This window comes from Thamnophis sirtalis, unplaced genomic scaffold, assembly GCF_051295495.1.
Source record: "Thamnophis sirtalis isolate CommonGarterSnake01/CBP01778 unplaced genomic scaffold, rThaSir2_p1.2 scaffold_4, whole genome shotgun sequence".
NCBI lineage: Eukaryota > Metazoa > Chordata > Lepidosauria > Squamata > Natricidae > Thamnophis > Thamnophis sirtalis.
Genome location: NW_028261384.1, coordinates 85,599,133 through 85,615,501, shown reverse-complemented (window position 1 = coordinate 85,615,501; position 16,369 = coordinate 85,599,133). Strand labels below are relative to the sequence as shown.

The 16,369-nt window shown below is 42.6% G+C and overlaps 1 protein-coding gene across 4 annotated transcripts in view; it reads right to left on the bottom strand.

Annotated features, from left to right (window-relative positions):
- Positions 1-16,369, bottom strand: part of BRCA1 (BRCA1 DNA repair associated) — an 87,903-nt gene that overhangs the window by 26,545 nt on the left and 44,989 nt on the right. For all 4 annotated transcript variants that reach the window (XM_087713264.1, XM_087713263.1, XM_087713265.1 and 1 more), the window contains exons 10-11: positions 7,430-10,318; positions 368-456 (exon numbers count right to left, since the gene is read on the bottom strand). In XM_087713264.1, the coding sequence (XP_087569390.1) occupies positions 368-456; positions 7,430-10,318 (2,978 nt within the window). The remainder of the gene's footprint in view (positions 1-367; positions 457-7,429; positions 10,319-16,369) is intronic.

Here is a 16,369-nt window from a genome sequence, read left to right as displayed (position 1 = left end):
TTTTTTTAAACTATTACCATCTGGCAGACGGTACAGGATAATAAAAACAAGGACGAATAGGCTGAAAAACATCTTCTATCCCAGGGCAGTAACTGTACTGAATTTGATGGTACATGCAATATTAATGCAATATTGGGTTTTCAATTTATGCACTCTTTTTATGAACTCTAACAGACTAAACACATCCAGCCCTTTGTATTAGCACCTAAATGAATTTTCAAATCTTTCACTATTTTAGCCAATCCTCTTCAAATTAGTCACATTCATTGCAAATTCTTCCTTACAATCTAGCTTCTACCTAATCTTATGTTGCCATTCACATAAATTAAGTCATCACATTTATGTTTGGAGACATGCAATCTCATACCTGTGTGGTAAGAATTTCACTCTGAGAGAATTGACCAAATGAATCTTCCAGAGCGGTTGCTTCACTGTCATAGGGCATCATTTCTTCACCTTACAGGAAAAAAAAATGTTTTACAGAGAGTAAAAGAGAACAAACAATTCCTGGGAAGAGTTGGGGGGTGGGAAGCTCTTTAAAGAATAACATGAGGAAGTTAAGAAATTACAGAACTCTATACATTTTTTTCAGCATCTGAATTTAGATAATATATATATACAAGCAATAAAATATCCTATATGATAGGCAGCTATTTGGGTATTGAAGTTACTTCATGTTAGGCAAGTAATGGAAAAAAAATGAGAAGGAAATTGAGCAGAACCCCAGAGTAGAAATGTTTCTCTAAGCTATTACCTTTGTTTACGAGTGATCTCAACCTATTAGGGTTTGATTTTATTAAAATAATTTCAAGTCTGATTTACAAATACTGATAAAGCAGAGACCCAGATAGCCATTTTGTTCCATATTTAACATGGTTTGATTCACACATTGAGTCACTTGATGTATCTGTAGCTTAGTATGTAAACAGAAATGGACTGCTGTTTTTTTTTAAAAAAATTTCAAATCTATGGGCAGGTCATGATCCTATTGGGCTGTTACTGGGTTGCACTTTGATAGAATGATTTAATAGGAAGGTTGGAATGCTGGAGCACAGTAAGACACTAAGCATATAACTCAGAATTCAAAAGTTATTATAGTGTGTTCTGCTTATACTTTTGTTGAGAAAGAGAATAAATATGGAGATAACTTTATGTCTGGCAAAATTATTGAATAAATGGTTTGCTAGGATAAATCAAAACTGAATTGCTGAGAGTTGGAAAGCATATAAATTTATTAAATAAATAAATAATGATTGCAATTCATTTGCTAGGCTATGGTATTTATTTGTATACTTTTGCATTCTGTTGATATTGAGCTTTAGAGTACATTGAAATGGAAGTTCTTCTGGGATTTAAAGCTTGAGGCAATAATGGTTTTCTCTTTCTTAAAAAAGCTGTATTGCAATGCTTCTTTATTAGTCAACCAACAATACTGCTGCAGCCTTTTACAATAGTTGTAAAACACACAGGCTGGATTTTGGAGGTGGAGGGGGGATGCTAGACTTATCTGTGAACTTGACATAGATACATAGAATGTGAAGGGAGATTACAATCCGAGCTGAATGTTACCTGCCATCCAAATTCCAAACTGACTTGAGATAGTTCTAACTTTTTTAAAAAAAATAGTCATTAACATTTTACTACCAGCTGGTTGACATGGAGCAGAAACATAGATTATTTGTCCACCTACTTAGTAGCCCAGGAGTGACATAAGTGAAGCAAGAACTTTATTCTGAATTCCATTATCCTCCAATAATAATTCTATTATATCTGAAATGTTTCATATTTTATATCAACATAATACATCCAGAGAAGCTCAGGCTATAGAAACTATGTGTACTGCAAAGAACCATTAGCTGTTACAATGTAACAAGGCTTAAAAGCAGAAGCAGTTTCTGAAAATACTTAAGCAGGGCAATAAAGCTAAGGATTAGGCTAGAAACAACACAAAGATTCATATCAGAATGTCTCTTTCCTGACTTCTTGACAGGATTAACTACGTAACCGGGATGAGTGTGTGTGTGTGTGTGTGTGGACGGGACAAAAGGCTGTTTCTTCCAACAGCTGGTTCACTGAACTGCTCAAAAAATTAGCTATAATGGTTCTCCAAAACCAGTGCAAATTGGCTGAATCCCATCAATGGATACATTGAAAATTTGAACTTATCCTGAATTTCCTGACTTTGCAAAAGATTATCTTACTTGGAACTGCCTATATACTCAGATGTTACCTTAACTGTTCTTAGGTCTTTGGTTAGGACTTGAATTATTAAGATTTTACCAGTCCCAGACGGTAAATCAAATTGAAGATTAACAACAATAACAAATATGATTAAAGCAGTCAGGATTAGTCCCTTCATCTTTCTTCAATTTTCCTGCTCTTAGACAACACATTTTTAGCCAGTTTTTAGTCAATGATTAAAAACTGGCTAAATGAAGAAAGAGAGCAAGGAACTAATTCTGGCTGCAAAAGATCAACCCTTAAGAACAAAGGTATACAAAACTAATATTGAGAAAACAGCAACAGACATTAAGTGCTGCCTATGCAAAGAAATTGAAAAAAAAGTGAACCCTTTTGGTAATTTGGACCATCCAGCCCTTGGTTATCAATGGAGACCAAGTAGAGCAAGTGACCAGTTTTACGTTTCTGGGTGTTATCCAGGGGTGGGTTCCTCCCGGTTAGCCCCTGTTCACGCGTACCGGTTGGTCGGTGAACCGGAAGTAATTAACTTATGGGAACGTCGGTACCAGTCCTGGCCCGTCGCTGCAAAGCGCCCTTTTGCCGGTGTGTCGCAGCTCGCTCGTTTGCTCCCCCACCCATCTGCAGCTCGTTCCCCCGCCTGTCCGCACTAAGCCCAGCCTGCCACTGATTGGCTGGAGTCCAGCCAATCAGTGAGTGGGCTGGAGGCGAAGCGAAGCTTTTTTCGCGCTTGACCTCCATTTGAAAATTCCCTTCGGCCTTCGCCTTCCAGGAGCTTGCTGCTTCCCCCTCAGGTAAGCAACTAAGCCCCAGCGGCGGGACTCGGGAGGCTTCGGGCGGGTGGCGGCAGCCCAGCATTCACGAGGGAAGGCCTTCCCTTGCAAAAGCTGCAGGTTGGTGCACGCCACACGGCCGAAGCTGGGTGGGTGGGGGGCGGTAGCGGCTGAAGGCGGGGGGGGGAGCGGTCTAGCTTTCGCAAGGGAAGGCCTCTGGGCCTTCCCTTGGGAAAGCTGCGGGCTCGCGTACACTACGCGGCCAAAGGCCGGTGGGGGGCAGTAGTGGTGGTAGCGGCCAAAGGCGGTGGTCTAGCTTTCGTAAGGGAAGGCCTCCAGGCCTTCCCTTGCGAAAGCTGCGGGCTCGCATACGCTACGCGAAGGCAGGTGGGGGGGCGGCGGCCTAGCTTTTGCAAGGCCTGGAGGCATTCCCTCGCGAAAGCCGCGGCCTGGTGGCGAAGGCGGCCTACCTTTCGCAAGGGAAGCCCCCCGCCTCCCCCTCTCCAGCCTCGCCTAGCTGGCTAAGCCTGCCAGGCGACCTGCTAAGTGACCCTACCCTTGTCTGAGGGTCCAGTGTCCTACCTGTTCCTGCTGCCTGCCTGCTCCCTATTGCTTCCATCCATCGTGACGAGGATCTATCCATCGCATCGGAGTGCTGCTGATTCTGCCTGCTGGTAAGTGACCCGTTTTTTTTTCTTTTATTTTTTTAATGTATTTTAAAATAATATTTTATTTAATGCACAGAATTTTTTAAAATAGTTTTACTTAAAAGTATTGAGTGTAGAATATTTTAAAATGGTTTACTTCAGTTTATTTTGGATAGAATCTTTTTTTTAATTGTCTTAGACTATTTAAAAAAAGATTCTATCCAAAATAAATTAAAATAAACCTTTTTTAAAAATTCTATACTCAATACTTTGAAATGTATTGTGCATAGAATTTTTTATAATAGTTTTACTTAAACGTATTGCGTGTAGAATATTTTAGAATGGTTTACTTTAATTTATTTTGGATAGAAGTCGCCTATACCCACGATGGGTGAAGAGGCGTCAAGTAAAGTAGTACAAGTACAATAATCTTTTTTAAAATTGTCTTAGACTATTTAAAAAAATATTCTATCCAAAATAAATTAAAATAAACCATTTAAAAATATTCTACACTCAATACTTTGAAATGTATTGTGCATAGAATTTTTTATAATAGTTTTATTGTAATTTATTGTGTATGGAATATTATTAATGGTTTCATTTTAAGTTATTGTGTGTGGAATAGTTTGAAATGGTTACAGTGTAAATTATTGCTGGTGGATTGAACTAATGGTTATAGTATACTCTGGCTGGTACAATAATTTAAAATTGTTACAGTGTAAATTATTGCTGGTGTAATACTTAACAATGGTTTTTAAGGATTTCTTTTATTTATAGAATATCTTTTTTAAAATTATTTTTTGGGGAAATTTATTTTTTAATTGTTTATAAAATATATTTACTACAAGAAATGTTATTCCTTTTTGCAAATGTTTTCTTTGTGATGCAATATGTTGCTTTTAAGTGTTCAGACCAGGTTTATGTGTCTCAAAGTGGCTGCTTTTCTATGGGCAGGCCAGGTTTCTTGCAAGATTTAGTGTGTTTCACCCTCGTTGTTTAGGTAATTCTGAGGTGGTTGATGGTTCTATGAGCGCCTGTCCTTTATAATTTTCCACATTGCCTTGATGGTTTTTATTCCAGTGTCTTTGTCTTTTCTGTGCTTAGACTTAGGAAAAAAAACCTGGTTTCATTGGCAGTCTTTGGGGGGGGGGGGGATTCTTATTTTTTTGGTGTTTTCCTGGCACTGTCATAGTTTGTGTGTGTGTGTGTGTGTGTGTGTGCGCGCCCACCCACACATTATTAATTATCTACGCATTAATAATGATCTAATAATAATAATATCTAGTAATTAGTAATATCAAGTAATAACATTGTCTTGGCCACTCCCACCAAGTCCTTTGGGATTCCAACAGATAGGCAGCTATCACATAATACATCAAACTTAACAACTGTTAACCAGATAAAAAAGTCTGGATGATGGAGAGGGCAGTACCCGGAGAAAACAGAATACAAGAAAAGGAACTTGAGAAGATAACAAAATACAAAGACTTGCAAATCTAAAAAGAAAAAATGCACTTCCATTAGTATTAGGTGCCTTGGGTGCCGTCCCAAAACAACTGGAGCACCAGTTAAATACTATCAGCATTGACAAATTCACCACCAGTCAATTGCAGGATTGTTTTACTTGAAACAGCTTCTATCCTAACATCCTATAACAGTGATGGTTAACCTATTTTGGATCACATGCCAAAAGCGGGGGGAGCGCAGGAGTTATGCGCAGACATGCCCACACCCATAATGCTATGTGTGCGACCCCAGTGTGTAGGCACTGGTGACCCCCCTCCCGACGCATATGCGCGCACAACTAGCGCAAACCCTTCGCTTTTGGCATACTTTTTTCACCCTTCCCAGGCTCCAGAGACTTTCTAGGAGCCTGTTGAAGGCGAAAACAGCCTCCCCCAACCCTCTGGAAGCCCTCCAGAGGCTTCAGGAGCTTCCCTGAAGTCTCTGGGGCGCAAAAACATGGCCCTACGGGCAAACTGGAAGTTTGGGAACAGACTTCAGATTTTGCTGTAGGGCCATTTTTCAACTTCCGGAGCCTTCAGGGAAGCCTCCTGAAAAACTGCCCTATGAGCAAACTGGAGGTCTGTTCCTGAATTTCTGGTTTGCCTATAGGGCCAGTTTTTTGTGCTCCTTGAAGCCTTCGGAGGGCAAAAAACTGCCTTAAATGAAGGCCTAAGTCAGCTGGCCAGCGCACGAATGTATTCGGGAGCTGACAGGTCAATGCCTCATGTGCCCTAACAAATGGCTCCACGTACCATCTGTGGCACACGTACCATAGGTTTGCCATCACAGTCCTATAACATCCATATCTGTCTAACCTAGGCCACTTGGAAGAATTCAAAAGATGAATAAAGAATGCCAAACACAGTCTGGACATCAGGCTGATTGCATGACAAACCACAATAGAGAAAAAAAAAGTATAGTTACCAATTCTTTTGGGAGATAAGCAAAATAAACATTAGAAATTGATTAAAATTATAATAAAAATTATGAATTACATGTTCTTTGAGCAATTTGACAATTTTTTAGGAATTTCAACTGATGCGTCAGCTATTGTTATGTGCAAAATGAATAAGTATATTTACAACATCCCATTTCTGAGACAATATTTAACAATTATTGATAGAAAGAGCAAATTCTGATTAAATGCTATTAACAGAGCAAATGCTAATTAAAAATTAATATGGATAAGAAATGAGAATTGTCTCAAAAATGAAACCCAGATTTCAGTAATAAGGTAAAAATAAAAGTTAATTCTTCCAATTAAAAAAAATGGATGGTTAAACTTGAATTTTAAATTTCACAGTACCATCATTTTGTATGTAAATAAAATGTAATTACTGTATTTTTCGGACTATAATATGTTCTGAACTGTAAGACGCACCTAGCTTTTGGGGAGGAAAACAAGAAAAAAAAATCTGCCTCTGCCTCCCAGCAATTTGCCTCCTTGCAACAAACAGCCTGGTCAGTTTCAGCACAGCCTGATTTAGCACGAGCAGCTGACTGGTGATTGGATCTGTCTTCTGGAATACCAGAGGTGGGTTGCTACTGGTTCGGCCTGGATCAGGCGAATTGGTAGTAGGGGCAGCAGGAGGCTCTGTCCACACTCCCAGTCATGCACACGAAAAAGCGCGAGTGAACTGGTAGCCAAAAATGTGGAAACCCACCATTGATGATATCGCCTATCAGCTGTTCCAGGATATGTGGATCGTCATTGCGTCCCATCACTACTGCCGTCTATCAACACTCCCTGCACTCCATTTTTGGCCTCCGCATGCCCCATTTTTGGCTTGATCCAGGTGGCAAGAAATGGGCCGAAAATGGGGTTTGCAGAGGCATGGGGATCCAATCACCAATTAGCTGCTTGCACTAAATCAGGCTGTGCTGAAGCTGAACAGGCTGTTTGCTGCAAAAATGCAAATTGCTGGGAGACAGAAGCTGGTGGGTGAGGGCTGATGGGTGGGCAGGGCTTCGGCAATTTGCTCTATAAGATGCAGACATTTCCATCCACTTGGGGGGGGGGTGCATCTTATACACCGAACAATACGGTAATACAAATAACAAAATAAAAGTAATTTATTACTTGCTCCAAACTTCCTTGATTTTATTTGGTGGGCAAAACAAATTAATGTGTTACTTGTAAGGAACTCACAGTTAGTAAAGTTTGAAAATCCTTGGATTAATTTATAAAAAACCATCAAGATGAATATTTTCTCTCATTGGAGCTAGAAAGGTATATTCAAAATTACAGAAGGGTATTTAAAGATAAAATAATTCTAGGCAATACTTGTAATGGCAATTTTGTACCTAAATTGGATTCTGAATGTGCATATTCTTCTTGTCCACATTTTAGTTGCTCAGCATCTATAGAGACTTTATCACTAGGTGAAATGTCTTCGTTATTCCCACTGAGACTGGGCAATTTCTCTTTGGAATTAGAGAATGGGAATAAATCCTTTGAATTACAAGCTTTGCCAGAAACCACAGATACATTTGACTGAGAAGAAAATAAATTCAGAGAGAATTCTGATTCTTGGCTTTGGCAGACATCCTCTTTTTTGTGTTTGAAACAACTTCTGCTATTGCTCTCTGATGCTAGCATCTCTACTGGTATCTTCTTCTCTTTTACTGGATGTGACTGTGTGCTTTGCATATTTATTCGTTCCTGAGAACAAGGAAGCTTTTCATCTTCACTGGAAGCATCTTCTGAGAATGGCAGCTTCTGTAGCAATTTCTGGTAAGTCAAAACAAAGTCCTGACTCTTCAACGTGGGACTGCATTTGTTTTTACTATCCAGATCTGTTCCTTTAGTAATTTGCTTGTCTGTTTTAGCAGACATGGCCAAGATGTCATTTGTTTCCCAAAGGTTTGGTGAACCCTTTTTACTTTTGGTAGCTGGGTCCAAAACGTTGTCTGGTGTCTCTGACAGCAGTTCAAAATGCTGATGCTCTTTCGCAGAACATTCTAAATTCAGTTGGGGAATCGCACTCTTAATCCCACCGGTGCTAGAAACATCAACAGCTTTTTCTGTGTGACTGTTTAGTTGCTTTTCTTTCATGGGGTTCTTTTTTCCAGCATTGATGAATTCAAGTAACAATGGCACAGAATTTAAATAATGTTGCTGCATTAATTCTATCTGAGAATTCAGTTCCATTTTTTTGTTTTCAATATCTTGGGATTTTGCTTCTTGGAAGTGGACTGAACCAGAACTACTATTAATTTGGCTGAAACTTGTGTCGTGCAAATTGCTATTTTTCCAGACATTCAAACTTCTAATGCAACCATCTGGACTTTCAGTAATTTTCTCTAACCCTGGAGATTGTCTCTGTTCATCCACTGTCTTTTTACTTTCTGGTTGACATCCATCTTCTTCATTTCTGGTAACTGATTGTAGAGATATTGATGGACAATCAGGAAATGGAACTTTCAAGGCAAACTGAGGGTATTCATTTTTATGTTCAGAAAAACTGGATATAGAAAATGTTGGTGTTTGGATAGAGGTACTTTTATTCATGTGACAAGAAACATCACATTTCTCTTCATGTGTTCCATCTTTATCCCTTTTGTCAGGGCTTAGCCCTTGCAAATATTTATTACTCACAGCCAATTCCTTTACTTGACTTGGACATAACAAGAATGACAGGCGTTTGCAGCAGCTAAATATATTCTGCATGAAGCCTGGATCTAGTTCACTCTCTTCAGTTTCCAGATTCAATTCACAATTCCCTTTAGCTTTATTGTTGATTTCAGGAGACTTGCAATTATCTGTGCAAATTTTATCACACTGTATTATTTCAGAACAAATTGCATATTTTTCAAGTTGATTCATCATGACCTGTTTATTCTTAGAAACTGCTTGTTCTACCTTTCCAAGATGAAACTGCAAGTGTGAGTTCCTGTCTTGGGAATCTGCATTGTGGCTCTCTGCAGTTCCTTTAGTATTCAGAATGTCTTTTAAAGTCCCAATCACATGAGGAAACTTTTCATGGTTAGCATAAGCCATGTCTAGATTACAAAGGTTCAGCTTATCAATCATGCTGGTATCTGAATAAAACTTTACTTTCTTTGGATTTTCCTGCAGGATACAGAAGTCATCTTCTGTTACAGAGGAAGATGGCATTGTTTCTGAAAGAGAAATAGATTGTTTTAGTTCTCTCTCATTCACATTTATTTTTCTCTTAGTTGGTACACTTTGTCTCCTGGCTTCTTTTGTGAATAATTGAATCTCCTTGTTCCATTTGACTCGCTTCTGGTTTTGACTCATTTTTCTCAGCTCCTTAATATCCAGCTCTTCCTTGGTCTCCTCAGATAGCATAGGGCTTTTATTCAACACCTGCAGTTTACCAAGTGGTTTGATTAATTCTTTACTTCTCTTCTTCAAATAACTTTTGTTTTTCATTTTTGTTAGGTTCAATTCTGGTAACACGTGGCATTCATTCTGAGGTTGTTTATCTCCATCTCTTTTCAAGATGGACACTGCTTCCTCAACACAGGCTACTTTTAAAAAAGCAGCTTCTGATGGTTCTGCTGGGGATTTTTTAACAACACCAAAGGTTTGATCACTATTTTCCACAACAGGGTCTTCTCTCTTTCTAACTAATTCCTTGTCACTTGCTTTTCCATCCTGTCTTTTAACGAAATCATTCAGATCGAATATTCTCTTTTGAGTGGCTACCTTTCTCAGTGGTTGAGAGATCTGAGAATCCGAGGAATCTGAATCCTGAAGATGCTCTTCACTGCAACCATTCACCAGTGAATTAGAAGAAAGGATCTCCTTGCTTTTAGAAACCCACTCATTGACTTCATTCATCTCCTGTATCATTTCCCCCCCAGAACTTTTACTCAGACAGACACCAGGCATAGTCTGGGACTGTAATTGGCATTCCTTATTTCCGCATACAACTGATAAATTTCCAGCAGATTGGTCAATGAGAGTTTTTTCGCCATTATCTATCTGTTCATTTGTATTCATATGCATGGCTTCACCAACCAATTGTACTTGTGTCGTCCTGCAGATAGAATATCTATCATCCTGTAGGTAACTAAAACCAGGTTGTTCCATGCAGGAATCTAGAAAAGATACATCTTGTTGCTGTTTGACAGTCACATTTTCCTCAAAAATTTCTAAGTTTTCGTTGACAGTTTGGGTATCATCTTGGCTTCCTAGTTTTCTCCCTTCTAAGGCTCCACATATATCTAAAAAATAATAATAATAATAATAATAAAATGTCAACTAATTAGAGGCAGCTTGTGCAATCAATTTATCACTCACGCTCATCTCATCCTTTTCTGCTTTTTGATTCATTATTATGTGTGATACAAAAAAATACTTGGTCTCTCTCATTCCAAAAACACGATTCATACCAATAGAAGATACCTGTAGCTCAAGATTGATCTATAGGGCCTTTGATGCTCTTTGAACCTGATTGTTTTCTTGCAGATGTTTTATTACCAAAGTAGATAACATCATCAAGTGCTAAGCAGTCGGTGTAATACTAATCTTTGCTCACGTGGCTATTGCTTGCTTGCTGGTGAGAAACTGTTTTGGTCTTTTTGTTTCCTTTTTGGCTTTTGATTCTCTTTTGAATGGAAAGTAGAAATTGTTTATCACTATGTGCCTATTAATGGCCAATTTATCTAAATGCCAACTTCTAGGAATTCTCTAGCAGTTTTGGCCTTGACTCGATGTAGGATTCAGTTTCATATGGTTAAATCTGTGTACTACAATGATACCATGAGTCATCTACAACAGCAGCCTCCAACCTTTCTGGCTTTGCGGACCGGGAGGGAAGAGGGGATAGTTCCGCATGAGCAGCAAGTGAGCAACTCCATTAGTGCAAGCAGTGGGCACACACGCACCCACCATTTGCACCAATGCAGTTTCTGCAGCCTGGTTCTGAGGCCACAGGGATGGGGACCCCTAATATACAACATACAGTGTAAAAAGTAGCTATTCTGGCAGTTAGAAAATATATGACACCAACTAGCATTTAGAAAATATGATTAATTTCACAACACAAGGACAGACTTAACCATAGTTTCAATTGAGAAACTGAGCATCCTATAGCAGTGATGACTAACCTTTTTTCCTTGGGTGCCGAAAGCATGCACTCGTGTGCCCACACCCATAATGCAATGGCCCTCCCATGTGCCCCATCCCCTGCACATCTACGTGTGATACCCCCCGCGCTCCACAATTCATGCGCATGCACGTGTGACCCTGTTCCCACCATGCGGAAGCGTGTGCCACATCCCTTCCCTTCTGGCCTCACATCCCAAAACAGAGTTGGGGGGGGGGAGGGAAAGCCTCCCATCCTGAAACAACACTGGGGAAGGGGAAAAAACCTCCCATCCCAAAACAGCGCTGAAAGGGAGGGAAAGCCTCCCTTTCCCCACTCTCAGCACTGTTTTGCAAAGGGGGGATTTCCCCCTTATAAGGGCTGTTTTGAGAAGGAGGGCTTCTCAAAACAGCGCTGAGGGGAAAAAAGCCTCGCAAATAAAAACAGTGGTGGTGGTGGGGGGAATCTCTGGAGATTTGGAAGGCACGGGCTGCAGAAAGTGAGGAGAAAGGTATGTGTATGCGTCTCCCGCCTGCAGGGTAAACCCAAAAATCAGCTGGCAGTCGGGAGGCACACATGCTGGGGAATGGCTCGCATGCCCGCAGAGAGGGCTCCACATGCCACCTGTGGCACGCAAGCCATAGGTTCCCCATCATGGTCCTATAGCAAGCCAACTCCAAATCTGCTAGGGAATTCCTGGAAGCCTAAAATAAACAAATTGGCCATCTGTCTAAAAGCCCAAAAGGAAAAAAAAATAGAAACATCTCACCATAATGAGCAGGAATTAACAGTGGACAAACAATTAAGAAGCAAGCAATGGGTGCAAGGATTAAGAATGACAAATTACTATGACTGAAAGGGTGATTCTAATTTAAAGGCAGATTTGTGATCATTAAATCCAATGTTACCAAGTTTCCCAAAAAATATGACATGTCCTGAAAATATGGCCATGCCAGATTTTTGGGTGGGCAAAAATATATGCCCTCTCCCGAAAATAATCCCTAATGAAGGGGTGGGTGTAGCCAGAACAGGAGACAGCCCTTTCCTTCCCTGGTCACCTCAGGGCTTCTTCTCGGCCCCTTAATCGGATCAGCTGAGCCACTCCATTCACAAAACAGCTGATTCACGGGTGCCACTCAGGCCTCTGCCTCCAGCAAGTTCAGTCACTTTTGCAGCCAATTGTGGCTGCAAAAGAAGCCGGAAGCCAAGCAACACAACCCACATGCCTCACCCCTCCTTACCTAACAAGTTAAAGCAGGCAATTCCGTCCACGGAACAGGAAAGGAAGGCATGGAAATCCATACACCTGGGATATTGGAGGAGACGCTGCTGCCAATGTGCAGGAAATCTTCCCCCCACCTGCAGATTGTCCTTTCAAAGAGGAATTTCACCAGGATGAAGGCGGAACAAACGTCGCCTTCAGCCATTTCCTTGTCCTGGTGAAACTCATCTTTGAAAGGATGATCTGCAGGTGAGGGGGGGGGATTTCCTGCACTTCAGCAGCGGCGTCTCCTCCCAGGGCTTCTTCCAATGTCCCAGGTGTATAGATTTCCATGCCTACAGGAGGTCGCTTCTCACCTGCATATTCACATTGAAGGCTCGAAATGGGGCATTTTTGCAAATGGCTTGAAAATGTGGAGAGGATATTCCTGCCTCTCACTCTGTTTTGAAGGTCAGTACAGAATGAGAACATGATAAGAGACAAAATCCCCACTCTCCATTTTCAAGCCGTTTGCAAAAACGCCCCTTTCTGAGCCTTCAATGCTGCAATCCTGGAATATGCTGAAGGCTTGAAATGAGGCGTTTTTGCAAATGGCTTGAAAATGAAGAGGGGGGATTTTCCTTCCTCTCACCCTGTTCTGAAGCTCAGCAACAGGATAAGAGGAAAAAATCCCCCCCCCCTTTCATGGTCACTGTTCTTTTCTTGGGATCTCAGCACAGACGCATATCCCCAAAATACGCTAAGTGAAGCCTTCAGCTTTGCAATCCTCGCATCTGTGCAGAGCTCCCAAGGAAAGGACAATGTGTGGTGGGGGGGAGGGAGGGAGGGAGAGAGAGAGAGAGATCTAACCCCCCCCACCCCACTCAAGGCAGCCACATCCCTCCACTAACTTGCTTTCCTGCTCCATTCTCCACTGCCATGTGCAGGGCAAGAAAAGTAGTTTGTGGGACTACTTCCAACTTTGCAAGATTTTTTTTTTTTTTTGCGAGAAGTTTGAAGGTATTGTCTGGTTTTGTTTTTTTTTACCAGTCACACAGACTATTTTTCTTGTCCTGCATGTAGAGCAGGACAAGACCAGGGTTGGTGGCAGTGTGCTCTCTCTGTTTCACATACAGAGATTTGATATTTCACTCTCTATCTCTTCCTTCCGTCCTTCCACTGTGAGGTTTTACATGAAGGAGCAGATCGCATCCTACAGGATTGGCCTTGGTACCCGCTTCGGATGGCGAATAGAAGAGATTTGCTCTTTTTCTATAGGGCTTTTGAAATCCCCCTCTCCTCTCTTTTCTGTCATAAAATTCTGGGCTCTGGCAGACTTCCCTGCACAGTTCCCAGGGAGGGAAAAGAAGCGAGACAAGAATGGGGAACAAATGGAAAAGATGCCTGGACTCATGACGCTTTATTTTGTTTGCACACTGTATCTCCTGAGAGGCCTCATAGAGAAGCAATTCTGCTAGGAGGGTGAAGAGCTCCTGCGAGGCCAGAGCAACACAGTCAGCTGTTCGGCGGCCAGCCAGCAGCAAGGCCAGCAAGCAGGGCAGGCGAAGGCCAGGTAACAAAGAGAATTTGGATCATTGTGGCCGCAGGCAAGCAGGTGATGGGACGGAGAGGGTGAGGCTAGTGGGCTTGCTGCCTCTTGCACCTGAAAAATAATAAGAACCCCGCCCCCCAAAAAATAAGGCCAAGCCCTTATTTCGGGGGTCAAAAGAAAATAAGACCCTGTCTTATTTCCAGGGAAACACGGTATTATTCTCTGTCATGGTCAGTGGTGAGATTCAGCCGGTTCAGATGAAACAGTAGTAAAAATTCTGGTAGCCCCGCCCATCCTACCCAACCACTACTTGTAGAATCTAGCCACATTTCTGCATACTTCTGCTATCTGCTGCTTGCATAGCTAAGGCCGAGGGGCACAGGCCGGCAAGTGAGAATGAGCTGGCAGAGGGTGATACTGACGGCGCAGAGACCAATACACGCAGGGAGAGAGGGGAGTGCACGGAAGATCGCAGCACCAGAGCCCCTTCTGTGTTTCCCCAAACTGACGTGGCCTGCGAGGGGAGCATGTAGGAGATTATGGCACTGGAGCCCTTCCTGTGTGTTTCCCTAAGCTGGCCTAGACTGCAAGGGGAGCACGTGGGAGATCACAGCACCGGAGCCTTTTCTGTGTGTTTTTCCAAGCTGGCCAGGCCTGCAAAGAAAACATGTGGGAGATCGCGGCACCAGAGCTGGACTGGTGTCTGAGAGGAGCATGTGGGAGATCATCAGCCGGACTAGCAAGGTGGAGAAGGGGTGGGTGGGCAGCCCTCAGAAGAGTACTGCATTGGGGTGCTGTGTGTGCTCTCGGGCCTCCCACCCATATCTGCTTCTGCAAGGCAGAAAGAAAGCCATAAAAATCTTTGCCCATGTCCCCCTGAGGCCCTGGTCTCGGCGCCAATTTGAGTGCATCTTCCGTGGACTGCTAAGAGCCCAAAGCCGGTGGCGCCAAGGCAGCCCACACCTCCTGCTGCTTTGAGCTCAGAGCTGTAAGCCGCATCCAGGAAGCATTCCGGAAGAGAGAAGCTGCTGAAGTCAACTCTAGCTAGGAGTCTCAAATATGGGTGAGAATGAACATTGTTGTAGCCAGCAGTAGATCAGCTCCCTTCAAACTCTGTCTCTCAAGGAGCCAATTGCCGAGTTGCCTGGACTCCCAGTGACGGGATGGGGTTCTTCAGGCACCTAGTCTGGCCACCTGGCTAGTAGCTCCAGCCAGCGGCTACCACACAAATGTTCATTCCCAGTCGTATTTGAGTTTCCTAGCTGCAGTTTACTCATGACACCATTGGCAGGAGGCAGAGAGAAAGGCCAGTGGTGCTCACGAGTAAACTGCAGATTAGAGGCAGCCGGCAGGTCGCTGGCTTATTCACTCGGCTACTTGTCATCTGTAGCTCGCAGGCAGCAGCGAAACTGCCACCTCCTGCCTCTGTGCATCGAGGAGGCCAAGCAGCAGCAGGAAGAGCACAGACCCCTGGAACCACAGGAAGCGGCTAACAGTGATGCCCTCAGGAGAAGATGTTGTGAGCAGGGACGATCAACACCCCTTTAGGAGCCGCGAAGCACTCACCACCCCTCTGACACCCACCAAACCTCTTCCCACCGTGCTTTTCTTCCTCACCAGAAGTGCTCGTAAGCAACAACAGTTGTGTTATTTTTGGGGAGACTGCAGGATTGCCCCCATCTGGTTTTGTAGATGGCTAGTTGGCCTCTGGATATCAGATTCCCACCACCTAGCTTCAGTTCAGAGGTCCTCCCTCCCTCCCTGGACAGACAGAGAGAATGAGAGAGGGAGGAAAAGAGAGAAATGGAGAGAAGAAAGACAAGAGACACAGAATGGGAGGGAGGAAAAGAAAGAGAGAGACAAGAGACACAGAGAAGGGGAGAGGGAGAGAGAGGAGGGAAAGAGAGAGACAAGAGACACAGATGGACACACACACATACACAGAGAGAGAGAGGAGATGAGAAAGAGAGTGGGGGAGGTGGGGAGAAAAGAGAGAGACAGAGAGATATCTGTTTAAAAGAAAATAGAAAAATGGCTCTTTGAGTGTTCAAACTTGCTGACCCTGAGTTAGGCAAACACTGTGATCGTTCAGTGAACCTTGTGGTCATTAAGCGAACACTGTGGTTGTTAAAATTGTTGGAACTGGCAAAAAACATAGAAAACCTCAGTCACCTGATTGTGTGGCATGTTGTAACTGGTCGTGTGTGTGTGTATGTATGTGCATGGCTGTCAAAACTCCAAAATGCTGGGGATGTCAGTCGTAAATTAGACCACTTGCTACACAACCGGCCATTAAACGAGAACCACTTGTATTTGGTTTGCTTTAAGGGTTGAGAGCTGTATGGAATCTGGTTTCCTTTGACCCTTTAGGGGATTGCAAAAGGTCCAGATGGGGGAATCCTCGTAGGGGGAACTAGGATTGTAACCACCTAGCC